The sequence below is a fragment of the Lepisosteus platostomus genome, chromosome 4, assembly GCF_059453375.1.
Source record: "Lepisosteus platostomus isolate fLepPlt1 chromosome 4, fLepPlt1.hap1, whole genome shotgun sequence".
NCBI classification, from domain to species: domain Eukaryota; kingdom Metazoa; phylum Chordata; class Actinopteri; order Semionotiformes; family Lepisosteidae; genus Lepisosteus; species Lepisosteus platostomus.
In genome coordinates, this window is record NC_142614.1 from 61,811,796 (window position 1) to 61,827,456 (window position 15,661).

Below are 15,661 nucleotides of genomic sequence, written 5' to 3' on the forward strand. Positions count from 1 at the left end.
GGCTCCGCTAAACCCTCATTTGGAAAAAGAAAATTGTTGAAAACAAAAGATAAATCAGAGTACCAGAATATGCCTACACCATGTTTTTACAGTGCTGCTGCCATTTTGTTTACTGCTATAGCTAGCTGACAAGAGGTAAACGCTTCACTATTCACTTTAAGGAAAGTGGGGAAAGACCGACTTTTTTTCAGATTTTCAGAGCTATCTGATCTTCCCAGACTACAAATGCAACACTCATCCTGGGGAAATTAAGGGTTTTCAAGAGACATGGAGAGCAAGGGTAATCTTTTTCACTGGTCTTAAAGAAGGACGATGTTCAGTTCCTGTGGAGTAAAATAAAAACACAGAACACATCAAGCACAAGCACTTCAAATTTTCTCCTGTCAGCTCCTGTCTACTTCAGGGACAGCCCTTGCAGCCAAATACTAAGCTGTCTTTCATTTACGGCCAGTCAAGCTGAAGAAAGTGCCATGGGGCTCTTGCAAGCAAACGGACAAGACCCCAATGAAATTTAATCTAAAGTAACTCACAGCATAACCTTTACAACTGGTTGATGCCGGAGGCACATCAACCCAGGACACAACATTTCACATTAACCGTTTTATTTACAGGGCTTGAATACAATACTCGGTAAGAAAACATTTTTTTTTAGGATTCTGAAAGCACTTTCTTCCTGAAATGTGAAAGCTAAATTTATTTTTTTTCTGCACTTGAATGATATTCAGGTTAACTTGTACTTCAGTGAATTTTAAAAACTTTTACTGAACATCATGTTATCTTGTAGTAGTTCAATTAAAGCGATTATCGTCAATGACATTTCCACTGGCTGCCAACTGATTCATTTTTAATCATGGCTACCCTTTTCTCTATGTTGCTGACAACAGAGAACAGTTTTTTTATCATAACAAGCACGGCTTCATGAAACGATTCCTCTTTTTTCAAAAGATAAGACAAAAAAATTGGATTTAATGTCAGTCTTACAGGGAGGTGAACTGGTTACATGTAACAAAGTTTAAATTCAGAGCAAATTGAATTTCAGTTAGATTGTTTATATCCCTGTGAACACATTCTCCAACCTTTTCGGGTACTATGGTATAATACTCTAGATTGGTATTAGTAAATATCATATTATTGACCAAAAAGTCTTTGGAAAGGGAGCAACAAAGCATATTTCTCAAATATCCATTTCTTACATCACATTCAGCAATGTAATTAGGAAGTGTTTTGACAATTACTTTAGTGCTTTACAAACCTTGTTCTATAATGTAAAGCCTCTGCAAACAGGTTGGAGAACGAACCTGTACCTTATGTTTCTAACCACTATTTACGGATTTACTTATTAGCTGCATTATTTTGTAATCATGCCAGTATGCTTTTAAGAAATACACAAGGGAGTGTTATGTTAACACTAGCATGAGGTCTGTTGGTCTATTTACAAACTGCAGTGATTTACTGTTTCACAGTGAACACATTTGAGCATATGCTAAAAACTAAAATCTGCAGATCTGAACACCTACAAAAGAGAAAAAAAAACATTCAATTTAAAGTTGGGGAAAGCCTCTCTCAAAGAATGAAATATGTATATACTGCACCAGTACTCTGACTGAGTCAACAGGTTTTTAAAAATAAAATAAACCAGTGCCACAAATGAGCAAAACATTAATGACTACAGAGCACGTGAACTGAAGTACTTCATGTAGATATGACTGTTATTCAGATAGGTGTCCTAAGCTTTGTTTCCAGGTGTCCCTTGGAGAACAATATTTTTTTTCAAAGCGATGCATGCTTGTCTGGGAAAAACACTGGGAGATCCTCAGACCTCATTTATCTTGAATAGCTAGATCCAGGCATAATGCACTTTCTGCTCCAGTGAACTTGCACTGTTGACTAATAATGTGGAACACTGCACATTTAAACAATTAGATAATCATTAAGCCCTTGTAACAATGTGTTGATATAACACTGCACCTGTTGCAAATTAAGATACTCATGTACAGCACTTGACTGGGGATTTTTTAGGTCACATACATTTGATTATGATTTTGTTTTCTTTAGTGACCAATAGATTTTACATTGCTTATTATTACATTACAGGTAGTTTCCAGTGGTATACGAGGAATGTCTTTGCAGGATATAGATATTTACTGCAGATTTAACAAATTGGTGGATCAAACCACATTAAAAAATTGAATTGACATTGTCATCAATGTTCTGAGAATTTTGACGTGCAAGTCTTTGAAGACGTGTGGAGTAATGAATTGCTAATATACTGCATATGCTACATCTCTTTTGAGCTACAGAGAAAGGCCTACATTTACCCCACATGTACACAAGGGGGTTCAGTGAGAAGTGCAACAAGAAGCTCCCATTTAATGTTAACATGCTATAGTAAAACTAAAACAAATGGTTCCACAGTCACGAAGCAAGAATAAAAATCATTGCAACTTCTGACATCAATATCCAGTGCGATTACTACCATGTAAACTTCAGAGGTTGCTTTGGGAATTCCATGTGAAGAGCTCCTTTAAAGTACATCTCTCCAACAGTGCATTTCAAAACTAAGTGCCTTTGGTGGGTGGGGACAAGCAAAGAGGGGGTTGTTAAAATAAATACATCTGCTTTGAAATAAGCAAATTAAATGGCTTCAGGAACAAAGTGTTATCAGCATTTAGCTGCTAAATACTTGCAAATCCTGGCTGGCTGTCCTTTTCCTCCAAGACATGACCTTTCACTGTTCCCCCCCCTCTTTGCCCCAATTTTATGACACAATAGAGCTGAACTCCACATTAACCCACAAATGTTTATGATAAGCGTAACATGGTTGAGGACATTTGCATTTCAAAGATCTGTTTGCTATGAAAACAGTAGGTGAGACAAATGAATAGGTGACAGATGTTGTCACTAAACCCTCTGGAGATAAACATGGGCATCAAGACTATTGTAAACTATACCCTACTTAAAGAAAAAAAAAATCAATATGTAAGGGGTGTGCAACTTGATTTTACAACTTAAGAGATTTACTTACATAGATACAAAAATACTACTCAGTTTTACCTAGAGACCAACTTAGTGATCAGATTCCTTTAATGACCGCTTGCTATTTTCTAAATCTTGTGCTTGCTGTTCTGTTTAACTTGATGAAATGTGTTCTCAAAACATTTTTCAGCTAAATACAGAGGAGCTGTACCGCTAAATATTACACCAAGAAGGGCAATTGTACTCACAGGCACCTAATATAATAATGTCCCCTTTATTTTTGACCCATCAGAAAATCTGGGGGATGCTTATAAATCCTTCTTGTGACAAAGCATTCGGATCTTTCGTTTTTTTTAAAGCATATTCACTTTACCTGTATTTTTCTCAGTTCAGCCTAAAGAACTACTACCACTTGAACCAAGTGGATATTTCCTTTCAATTGAAAGCTGCAACTTTCAGAATTTTGAACCATGACTAAAGTTTTGTGAAAATCTTGGACCTACTACTGTTTAACAAGGAGCCTGAAAGAGGGTAGATGACTGTACATAAAGTTACAGTAGCTTCAAGGAAGGAGATTAAATAATGATTCTGTATTGCAGGGACAATGTTTTTCCTAATCAAAGTGCAAACCAGATCAGGAAGAGAAAGATTCCACAGAAAATGTAAGAAACCCATCAACACAATATTTAAATTAAAAATGCATCACATATTAACTTGCCTATGTCAAAAGGAAGTTAAAAATCAACACAAAAGAGCAAAATCAAGAACTAGCAGCTGTTAACTGTAACCAGTTTATTTTTCATATAACATTGCTACCTAAACCACAAAGATACAAACATAAGGCAACCTGTTACTGGAACACCTGGACTAGTGGAACATCCCAATACTGGAAATTCTGATTAGGATCGTTCACACTGGCGCAATTATTAATGTTCAGGTCTAGATTAATGTAAAAAGCACCGTTCATAGTGGTTTAGTGTAGAACACTTACCAGTTTTCATAACCATCCCCATTTACCTATTACAAATCAAAACTTCTGTTCCACTGTGTGGTTTAACGTCTGGATGATATATATGCTCAAGAATATCTGGACGATATACAATTTGCAAGAATTTTTATCTAGCAGTAAAATGCTAGACAAAACCTTTTCCTTTCCAAGTGAGAAAACTAAGTGATGCTATCATGCACATTTCGATTTAATTAAAAACAAAAATATATTTTTGAGGTTTCTTAAAGAAACTACTTGCTGTTGGCAAATAGGTTCATTAAAATTAGTTAGCAGTAAAGCAAATGTACTTACTGTGCTTGGTTCTCTCTCTGTTTCCGCAGTTACCAAGAAATGCACAAACATGGCCGATCAGTAACAAGGTGCAAAAACAGAAATGAAAACAAAGAAAAAAAGAAATTAGAAGAACACAGGCGAATTCAAGTTTTTAAGCAGATTTTATTAACAGAAATCATTGCACATTCCTAATACAGCAATTTCCTGAAAATTTTACACTTATTTAGTAACAATATAGTTACAGTCTCTCAAACTAACCCTTGCCCCTTTGCAGCAATAGCTGAATAAATTATTGTTTAATCTGTTTCAAAATAAAGTAAGTGCAACAGCATGTCAATTATTGCAGGAAAGACGTTCATGATGTAGGATAACTGAGCACTTGGCATGGATCGAATAACCTTTTGGCATTATACACAGATGTTTGTATACTACTGCGACATATTTAGCAATCTTTCCATTATGATAACTTGTACATAGACCACAGCCAAAGTATGAAAGAAAGGATGTAAAGGTAATTAACGACAGGTTACAAGTGAGGCCCTGTCCCTTTCAGAAACACTACCCACCATACGTCCGGGAAATAGATTACAATAGCCTTCCACTTGTAACATTACCATTGGTGTATATATTGTTCTATGATACAGTTGTCTGGTTAATGCATATGAAAAAATACAATTTAATCATTTGTAAAAAAAACATTAAAAACTTTAGCAGCCTGCCCTTTCACAAAAACTTCAAATACATAGCATAAACCACATATGATTCAGTCTTTGTAATTCTAAAACCTAATCAGTGGTTTACAATATGGACAAATAATCCATTGCCTTCAAAACCCTATTTTAACTTTTGGAAATAAGGCTTAAGATAAGGATTCTAGCATAGAGTGCAGACACTAAGGACAAACTTAAACTTGATCACTTTCAAGACTGACAAATTCCAAACATTTGGTAAAATACAGTAGCTGAAGACCGCTTCAAGAAAGCTAATTCTTCTGAAATAGGGAATTTACAAACATTTAAAAAATATTAAAAATGGGACCTCAGCTCTTCAATGCAAACAAAACTTGCACTTAAACTTATAACAAAACATTATCACTCATCATCGCTCGACTGAATGTCCCACTTATGCACTCACACAATGTACCATCCACAATCACAACCCCCCCCAATCAAAAATGTCTCCGAAAAACTGGGTGTTTTTTTCCTTGCATCTTAACTCAAAAAAGCCAGCACAAAGCGGATTAGAAAACAAGTGTGGTTGTTCATACTGAAATGGTCCTAATCGAGCTTGCCTGGCCTCTCACCTCTGTGGTGATCCGGGTCATGACTGTTTTTCTTGTCTTCCTTGACTGTTAGGTGAGGCTGCCCACCAAGGGCACTGGAGAGAGCCAGCAGACCCGCACTACCGCCCAAGTGTGGCAGGCCTGGCGGATGTAGGCCTGAAGGGTGGGGGGTGAGGGGCACTGGGGGGCCATGTCCATGAGACAAGTGCTGGGCCTGGAGCTGCTGCTGCTGTGAGGATGCACACCGATCAGGCAGAGACAGGAGGGAGGAAAAAAAAAAAGAAAAAACAATAAGTGTATGAAGAAAACAAGTAATCAATCCGATATACTGCCATCCCCTCTAGCACATTGATGTTTAGGGTATGAACACTGTAATGCACGTGAATACACTTTAACAATGTTAAACGATTATTAATTAAACATTAATAATAACATAAGAGTTGACTTTATATATTTCCCAAATGCAACAGGTTCTACTATAAAGTGGTATGTTATCAGTTTTTTATGCAAGATGTACAATTCACTAAAATAGGGAAGTAATTCATACTGAATCAAAATTAAAATGCACTTTAAATTACATTTCCTGAAATATATTACACAAAACAAGATATTATATGATTTTACATCGTCTCACTTCATAATTCATTTATTTTTTATACTAAACCCAGAACCTATCACTACTTGAATTTCAGACATAACTAATCAAGCAGGCATGGCTGTGTGCTTGTTCACAACAAAAACAAATTTACAATGGATAGACTTGCGATTACATTCTAGCTAGCTATGGAATTACTTGGAAAACAAAAGTGTGCAGAATATATAAAGGAATATTTTTAACTCCCTATATTTTTCCCTCTTCATGCTGGTCACAGCCAAATACCACCTACCAAAAAGAAAAGAAACCAAGCATCCAACAGTAGCATTTAAGTACCTGTTTGACATAGTGAGAAACTGAAATCATATGAGCAAATTCTCTTATAAACTTTGCTAAGGTGTTGCACAAACAAGAATGAAAATCTTTGGAAATAATTTAGAGCTAGTAAAAAAAACATTCCTACAAATACTTAGGCATTCAAGATTTAAATTTGGTCTGAGATGAAAAACAAAAGCACTTGAAAGTGATTTTAATCAGCTGATTTTAAAACTGGAAGCACAACGCACATGCTCAGTGTATAATCTGGTCTAAACTTGCTGAAATCTCCTGCGCTAAAGATTAAGCCAATTAGACCAATATCATAAAAGTGTTACATAATGTAGTAGTATTTATTATTTTCCTGTCAAACCAATATTATCAGAAACTGCAACTACAGCCCTTTAAATGTTCTAAACAAAGTATTTCCATTTTGCCGAAATCGGACTCAATTTAATTGTGGTGTACTCATCACCTTTCCTTTAAAACTTTTTTCAGTATTTATTTATACATTTTCCCTTCAAAATGTTTGACACCAATGGATATCACTAAAACATAAAACACATTAAAATGTTAAATTGCCAGGTATGATCAAAGGCTTTTGTCAACAAGGTTGTCTTTATAGTCCTAGGTTTAAAACCAACAGAGTGCTCTGACAGTCTGAATTAAGGTACACCTTTGGCTATTTCACACACCACCTAATGGCATGCGACAGGCTGTATTATATTCTGATACTACAGGTGCTATAATGAAATGGAGGTGAAATAATGGTAATGGTAATGGAGAGAAGAGGATCAAAACTGGTAAAGGGAGGAGAAACACTGGAGGCAGTAAAACAAAGAGTGAAAGCTGGATGGAACAAGTGGAGAGAAATAACTGGAATAATCTGTGACAGGAAAATTCCCAGAAAGTTAAAGTGCAAAATATACAAGACTGTGATTAGACCTGTACTACTATATGGAGCTGAATGCTTGGCAGTTGGAAAGAGGGAAGAGAACTTGATGAGAAGAACTGAAATGAGGATGTTGAGATGGATTCTGCAGATTTCAATGAAGGATAAGATCAGAAATGAAGAAATCCGTAGACGATGTAGGGTGGTGGATGTGGTTGAGAAGATGCGAGAGGCGAGGTTACGGTGGTATGGACATATCATGAGGAGGAACGTTGAGGAAGTAACAAAGAGGGTAATGGAATTTGAGGTGGAAGCTAACAGAGGAAGAGGTAGGCCTAGAAAGAGATGGATAGATTGTGTGAGAAAAGATATGGAGGTATGTGAAGTGAGTGAGGAAGATGTGCTCGACAGAGACAAATGGAGAAGAGCAACCAAAGCAGCTGACCCCAGGACAGTCTGGGACTAAGGCTGTGAAAAAGAAGAAGAAGAAGAAGGTGCTACTTATTACAGTACACAGGTCTACCCCCTAGCATGCACAAATCACTTAAGGTAGTTGCAACTCCTTATATTTATACACATTGGGAATCAAAACAGACTGGCACTCTACTCATGCACTTTTTTAGAAAAAACACACAAGGATGTTGGATAATGATTTAATGCTTGTGGTATTTTGATTAATCAGTTGTCGTAGTGACTGATCACAAACAAACTCAATGACTGAAGTGACTCTCCGTAGAATGCAAGGACTAGACAAAGGTGGTGATATAACCTGTTTAGGGATTTTCTTAAGGCTTGACAAGAAAGAACAAAAAATAACCAACAGGCCCTACTTATCAGAAAAGCAACACCTTTGTGACACTGGTATGCTAGAGCCATGTTTCTTTGAGGAAACAAACTAAGATAAAGAGGGGAAAAAAGTGTTAAACACTATTTACTTTAAACCATACACTTACAAAAATAGTCATTTTAAAACATTTCAAGATTTCCCAAGACAGCTACTGAGCTAGAAGTGTAAGAAAATCAGACTTGAGGTCACTTGGGTCACTCTCCAGCTCTATTAACCTTCATGGAACACCTCTATCCAAGGTCTTTTTATATTTTAAGAGAATTGTAATAATGCTTCGGTCAACTGAGCATGTCCATTGGCCCTTAATTAAAAACTAGACACCTGCCATAAGAACAGTGTGGAACAAAACAAGTAACAGGTCTGCCCCACGAGCAATTACTATCATCGCTCAAAGATCAAGAGCTGTGTCCGGTTTCTTTTAAAAACCCAGCAATGCATAAAGCAGAGCCTGCTCTATGGCAGCAATTAACCACAGCTCTGATAAAAATAGTTCCAAGTGGGCAGAGCTGTTTATAACAAGAGATGCTCAGCACAGGCAAAGACCAGGCACTTGTTTTTTCAGCTAACATACTTCTGGGGGTACTTAAGAAAGACAACCTACCATTATAAAAGTATTTAAATTACCAAGTATTGTCAGAGGAGCCTGTAAAATACTTCAGCATTGAGATACTGGATAATATCATATACAGTGCGGAGGTAAAATCCATTGTATATTTTAAGCAGAACTTATAAATTACTTTATCAGTTTTCTTGCAATGCTTTACATTTTATATTGTATATCAATACTGTGATGTAGGTATGATGGGAAAGATATCCTGTTAATCCTTATCTTTACTTTTAGTAGTAATGCAGCAAAAATGAAAACAGTCTATTAGAAACCTTCACATTCACTTTTAGCCAAACTAAAAGCATACCCACTGTGGCAAAGAAATAAATTCAATTTTTAAAACATCACTTTATATTCAAGAAATTCTTTCATTTAAATCATTTGATTCTTGCAGCTCATAGCAGACAATTTTCCTTTGGCTTTCACTGACATTCTGCGTCTCATGTTCACGTCTGGTAAGAGTATTGATATAACTAACAAAGGTAGAGATAAGGGGGCACTTCTCATGAGGCAACCAGATGGGATGTTCAGGGCTCCTCACAGAGGGATCAGACTGAAAACAATATTCTGAAAAATCAATGTTTAAGTCATTTTTTTCATCATTTTGAACCTGGTCTGTGCTCCTGAATTTAAGACATGGATTTTGTCTCGCCAGCTCCTTTCCAAAATGCTCTGCAGATTATCATTCTGAGTCACAGTAACTCACATACCATACAGTACATGATACATGAAATTCCCCAAGTTACAAAAGCCAGCACTGGATTTCCCCAACTATAACAGATAAGAAAAGCAATTCTGTTATTAGTTATGTGCGTGTACTGTATACATTTGGCTGGAGTTTTCCTTGACTCTTTCCATGACTTCCTTTTTATCTTGTGATTCAGGTTACGTCAAATTAAGTCCTGTCTGTTGATGTGCTGGACACCAGGTGAATAGATGCATTCATTCAATGAATTCAAATAAACTGCAATTAAAAAGTTTTTAATTATTCTTTATGCTTTTTAATTGCATAAGTTTACTGATTTGCATCAATATCTTCATATTATCAGATTAGAAATTATGCTGGACATCTAAGTAATGGCTGCATGTCTAGGGATGCATGAAGGATTAATGATTGACCTACAGTGAGAAGCCCTGAAGAGCACATGATCGAGAAACTCCAGGACCTATACATTACATTTGTATACACAAGCTTACACGTGCGGAAACTCCACAGAGGTACAGGTCAGTTGAGGTTGTTCAATCGCAAGCATATGGAAACAATTGATCATACCTTTCTGACACATGCACTGACAAGACTTTTCCCCTACTTAGGAGATCTTTCATGCTGCAAATAGCTGTCTAAACCATCAAACATCTACGTCTGCTCTTGGCTTAAATGCTGCTGTGGTTTAAGAGCATGCCCCCTCATTGTTCTTACCAATGGGTCAGATCCCAGAACAATACTGACAGCTGCTATCAAACTGGGCAGAGTTTACTGCAGCCCTGGCTGCTGCTAGGAGGAGCAGACAGGCTCCTGCAGCCTCCTCCCCTGGGGAGACAGGTTGACACATTGCATGTGCAATGAGGGAGACTAAAGGTCTAGTGAATTGTCAACCCGATTTTACACCGCTTCATTTTGTCAGGATGCACACAATCCCTTTCAAGTAAAATCAAGCATGTGCCAGAGCATGAAACCCATTGTACTCTAAAACATAATTATGGAGCACTTAAGCCTGGAAGTGCATGGTTGGAGAGATTTAAAATAAAAAGTTAGACTCCCTTAGTATCAATTGGGAATCAAGCAAAATCAGCTTCAAGGATTTACATGTTCCACAACCTAATGTGCATAAACGTAAATCAACATTTTCATGATTCATTATTTGCTTTTGGTGTGAAAGCAAATGAAAGGATCTTTAGGTGATTGTACATCACCCATTCATGTTCATAATTCAAGGCTAATTTTCAAATATGATAAAATGAACTGGGATTTTAAGGAAAGTAATTGAGCAGTCTGAATTTAAGATTAAGTGGGAGGCACCATTTTGCCTGTAAAGGTACTTCAACAATCTGCATTTAACCTTTAGGCACAGAAATAATAAAAAGCACATGAAAAGTCCATTGCCCGTCTTTCCCTTCTCCTTAAAACAAAATGGCCCATCATTTGTATTCGCCGTTTTTTGCATGAGAATGGCCGTAGTTACCGTTGACTGATCCTTTCATACCAGAACCTTTTACCAGCACTTGAACCCAAATTTTTTTTTCAAAAAAATTTCAATGAACCCAAAGAGTAGCAATACAAATCTGATAGACAAGGGGGGTGGGGGCACAATTTGAGAAGGGAGGCACACAAAAGGGCTGTATGTTTATGCAAGGCTAAGCTGTCAAGTATTATAAAGCGGCATGAATAAAATTTAAGCTGAAAATCCACTGAAGCTCACCGGTTCAGGGAGAAAAAGCTATTAAAAGGAAGTGAAGGTCACCCTCCCAGTTTATTTCACCTAATTGACTGCCAATAGCTTACCACAGGCAAATTGACTGCAGAGCTGCAATTGAGAAACTGATGAAAGGAAAGTTTTCAAGCTGAGGCCAATTCTTTTATCAGCACTAATCCCCTGCACTTATTCCTCCTCCCCCTTCACCCAAAAGAATAAGAAAAAAAAATAAAATAAAACCCATCTCCAGTAGGGATGTAGTTTTAAGCACAGATGGATTAACTGGTTCCATTGTCTATGCACGTCACTGGTCTGTGCCAGCATTAATCCGTACAGCAGCATGTCTAATTATCATCACAAAGTGTCTGAGAAAACTATAAAGACCAGCAGGGCATCTTCTCACAAGCAATTAACATAAATTGATAAATGAGTAATTTGAATCTGCTCAAGCTGCTAATGCTGGAATATTTTTAATGTCTATTTCTCGTGTCCCAGCTAATTCTCTTTCCAACCTTGAGCAACCGAAAACGTTGGGAATTTTTCTGAATCTGAAGACAAACAGCAGGCTATTGGTTGGCAGGTCTGCACGCTTCATTAAACTCATTTGAAATGCAAAAATAGGGTGACTGATGGCTAGTCAGTTCAACGAGGAAGCAAACAATCTCCTGCATAGAGCAGCAAAATGGTTAAAAGGAGTGAAAAGAGGCAATTAGGAGGCATCCTCTTTTGAGTAAAATGTAAATAGCCCCCTCCCAAGCTTTCTGCAAATAGAATGCAATTTCAGAAAACATTTCAGAGCATTAAACATGATTTAATACTGTCGTATTATAACAAGAATTATACTGTCGACCAAGAAACAAGGCTACTTACATTTCATGACCATAGACCTGCCCCCCCTCCAAAACACACACATATATTCTCTTTGTATAGTTGCTCAAAGTGAACGCTATTTTGGGAAAAAAAGATCAAACTATTTACATAAAGGACTCTTTATAATGTTATTTTTTCACACCATATCTTGTGCCCAGCAAATTGTTTTTGTCTTCAACTCAAAGAGGAAATTAAACTATACATGTAATTTAAATTACATGATAAAAATGTGTTATGGAACATCTCCAATGCACTCATGTCTTTGGTCAACAGCATACCCCACAAAGAACTTTCATAAATTAAACTCTCAATGTTACTGTAGGTTGTATAACAATCTTTAGGGAACAGGTGCTTATAATGAGTAAACAGGATTAATAAATAAGACCATAGGAGCTCATTTAGATGGCATAATAAAAAGTATGATCGTTGCGGCTTAGAAATTTTCAAAAACGTAACTTCGTAACGGCATAAGGTTAACTTTAGCAAAATAAAAAAAGTTCCTGAATAATTCAGTGAAACAACATTTTAAAGACTCCATACCTAAAAATAGTGTATTTTATACCAAGTGAAGATACTATTACCAATTACACTGAAATTAAAAACAAAATAATTCCTTTAACAGAAACTAAGAACCCTTTCAATACCATTATGGACAACCACCCGTATTTGGCCAACATCTTACAGGTATAGTAGAGTTGACAGAGCAGAGTCTTTCCAAGCACTGATGCAATTTCTCACTTCTTCACCTGATCCACAGTAGAAATCGGTTTGCCAACTTAACATCTACTGATTAAGATTTCATATGGACACTTCCCTTTTTTGATTTTGGAATTGCTTATTAAGAAGATTCACTTCTCTTAAAATTGAGACTCAGCTCAAACATGCATTTATAAGAATATTGTTCATATAATGACAATGTGTATTCTCCAAATGTTGTTAGTCATCTGGTAGCTTCACAACCCTTCAGAAAGTTTATATAAAATTCTGGATATCACCTTAACTAAAAATAAAGGTTTAAAGGGTACAAGACACTGAGACTAGAAACAGTACCATGTCAGATAATATCCAGAGATTTAAAGTCTATTAATGGCTTATTAAAAATCCATAAGACATCAAAGTTTTTACTTTGATGCCCATTACTTAGTTCAAGGTTAACAGGTTATCCCACAAGGAACAAGATATAGGAAAGTTTTATCCATATGTATGGTCAGAATAGTGGCTGGGAAGTCTAATTTGCACCTAAGGGCAACAACTGTGAATCTTCAAAAAAAACTTTGGCCATTAGAGTGTTTTTTCAAAACTGCAATACAAGGTTCAGCTAATGAATTTGAGGTCTGTAGCAGAATTTATGGCAACATGAGTCATGAATTATTCCAAAACTGCAACTACCTCCCATGTCAAATGAGACCGTGAGATGCGTCTGAATGTTCAAGACTGGTCATCACAATCTCCAAACCAACAATCCAAAAGAACATGACATGAACTAAGGAAAGCACCGTACAAGCACAAGTTCCAGGGAAAGCCATCTCTATGTTATCAAAGCCATAGAAGAAGCAGCTGATTGAAGAGTTAAGCTGTTAAAAACTTTGAAGTTTGGGCATTTAGATGTAATTATTTGGGATAAATTCATTTTGTGCAAAACTGATAGTCTTGCACCTTTTTGTGTTTTTAATGAATGCAACAAAACCTGAACATACTGGATTTTTTTTTATGATGGAGCATTTCAGTTACATAGCATCAAAAACATGCAAAGAACTGGAAGCTACTGTGCATATTTCTACAAACTTACACACGAAAATTGGCTGTACAGCACTTAAAGATACAGGAGCCAATACTGGATTTAAAAATGAGACGTATTGCCACCTAACAATCCATGAAACTGCTTGTTTTGCACTGTGGTGTTTCAAGCTGAAAGTGATTGCACACAGACGTTTTAGTACCACTACAGACATCATAATGGGCGTAATACATTAGGATGCACCTGATGTCTTTTGTGGCTTAGGGGGAAGCACTGAGAGAACTTATTTAGATGTACAGTGTGGCTTTATGGAGATGTTTGGAAGCATACTACTATTGTATAATGCTAAAATGTACTCAGCTGTGGTATAGCTATGCGTTATTCTGTTTCACAGTGTATTTCACCTTAAACAGGTACAGTGCCGCAGGTGTCCTCAGAAGAATACACAGGGCAGTTTCACAGTCCCCCACACCCCCTGACCCACAACCCCAAGCAGTAAGTAATAGAAAGGTATACACACTGTAGGAGGAAGACCTGGAAGGCCACGTACCCCGATGATAGCATTCAGTTCTGCCATGGTGACTTGTTTAGCTCTTTCCACTGCCTGTGCAACCTGCTGTTGGTGCTAGGTGAATAAAAACAGAAAAACAAATTGTGAATGGGGAGTTCGAAACTAATTTTGTAACATGTACACAAAGTAAAACACCCACGTATACGTTTTGTAGAGTGAAAAAACATAAATAAGACGCAGAAGTTAAAATTACATTCTAACAGTAAAAAGAGGTTGTACATTAACATTTTACAAACCTTAATCACCGTAATAAGGTCATTCAGACAAATGGATCCACATATAATTTGTTTAATAGTAAGCATTAAAAAAAACTTAAATTCAGACTTTATGATCCAGAAACTGACTATACTGCATGGCAGGTTTTGAAACCGATATAGTATTGAGTGGACTTGGGTAAATTCATTATGCTGATTAAGAACTGATCCACTGATGGCCTCTTGCAAAAACTGCAAAAGCCACAGGGTAGTCATGTGTGACCACCACTGAGAGCAATACCAGCTGGACTTGTGTAACACATGCTCTGCATTGAGCTTGCAGATAGATGCCGGCTTCCCCTCTAGATGCCATGTCGTGCTCGCTGTGTGGCTCTGAAGCAGGATGTGCTTGGGAGCGGTTGTGGCCAAGTCCCAATGGGATTAAGCTGCACCTCATGTTTGTGCTTGAATTACCTATATCTTCAGGTAATGGTGCACAGTTCTCTGTGGAATCAACATTACAGTTTATGTCAAGTTAGTATCTGAAACCTTATTCATCAAAGGTTTTTGTGCACCTCTCACAAGTTTTCCTTCCTGGTTACATCTGTTCCCTTGTACTTACATTTCATATTGTACTTGTAAAAAAAATATGAACATTTCTATCTTTTGTTGCCTTTGTGTAAAGACCAATTCAGAATTCAAAGAAATTACTTTTCATATAGTCCTCTAACTTTGGAAATAGTCTGGTGTTGTATGTTAGAATAGCGGCATCAGACATTTGCACCTTTTTTAACAGTTGGTACATGTACAATACTAACCAGGAATGTGGAAAGTGAACCTGATATTTTGTATATATTTTGTTAGCAAGACATCTATAACTATCATTTTGTTTTTATTTATTGGGGGTCTGAATACATCTGGAAGGCTTTGCATATATTATATGTATATATACACACACACACATTAAATACAGTATATGCAAATGGTCAATACCTGCCCAAGTATATACAAGTAATAGGTTTATTCCATGCTGAAAAAAAGAAGAAAGAGAACACAACGTTTCGGCCGTGGAGCCTTC

At 36.8% G+C, this 15,661-nt stretch overlaps 1 protein-coding gene across 4 annotated transcripts in view; it reads right to left on the reverse strand.

The window, feature by feature from the left end:
• Positions 1 to 15,661, reverse strand: part of LOC148673560 (transducin-like enhancer protein 1) — a 48,496-nt gene that overhangs the window by 15,857 nt on the left and 16,978 nt on the right. The window contains exons 6-8 of one of the 4 annotated variants that reach the window (XM_088630175.1): positions 14,369 to 14,443; positions 5,562 to 5,766; positions 4,277 to 4,293 (exon numbers count right to left, since the gene is read on the reverse strand). In XM_088630175.1, the coding sequence (XP_088486301.1) occupies positions 4,277 to 4,293; positions 5,562 to 5,766; positions 14,369 to 14,443 (297 nt within the window). Of the gene's footprint in view, positions 1 to 4,276; positions 4,294 to 5,561; positions 5,770 to 14,338; positions 14,444 to 15,661 lie in introns of all 4 variants that reach the window. The other 3 variants (XM_088630174.1, XM_088630173.1, XM_088630172.1) reach the window with 3 other exon arrangements.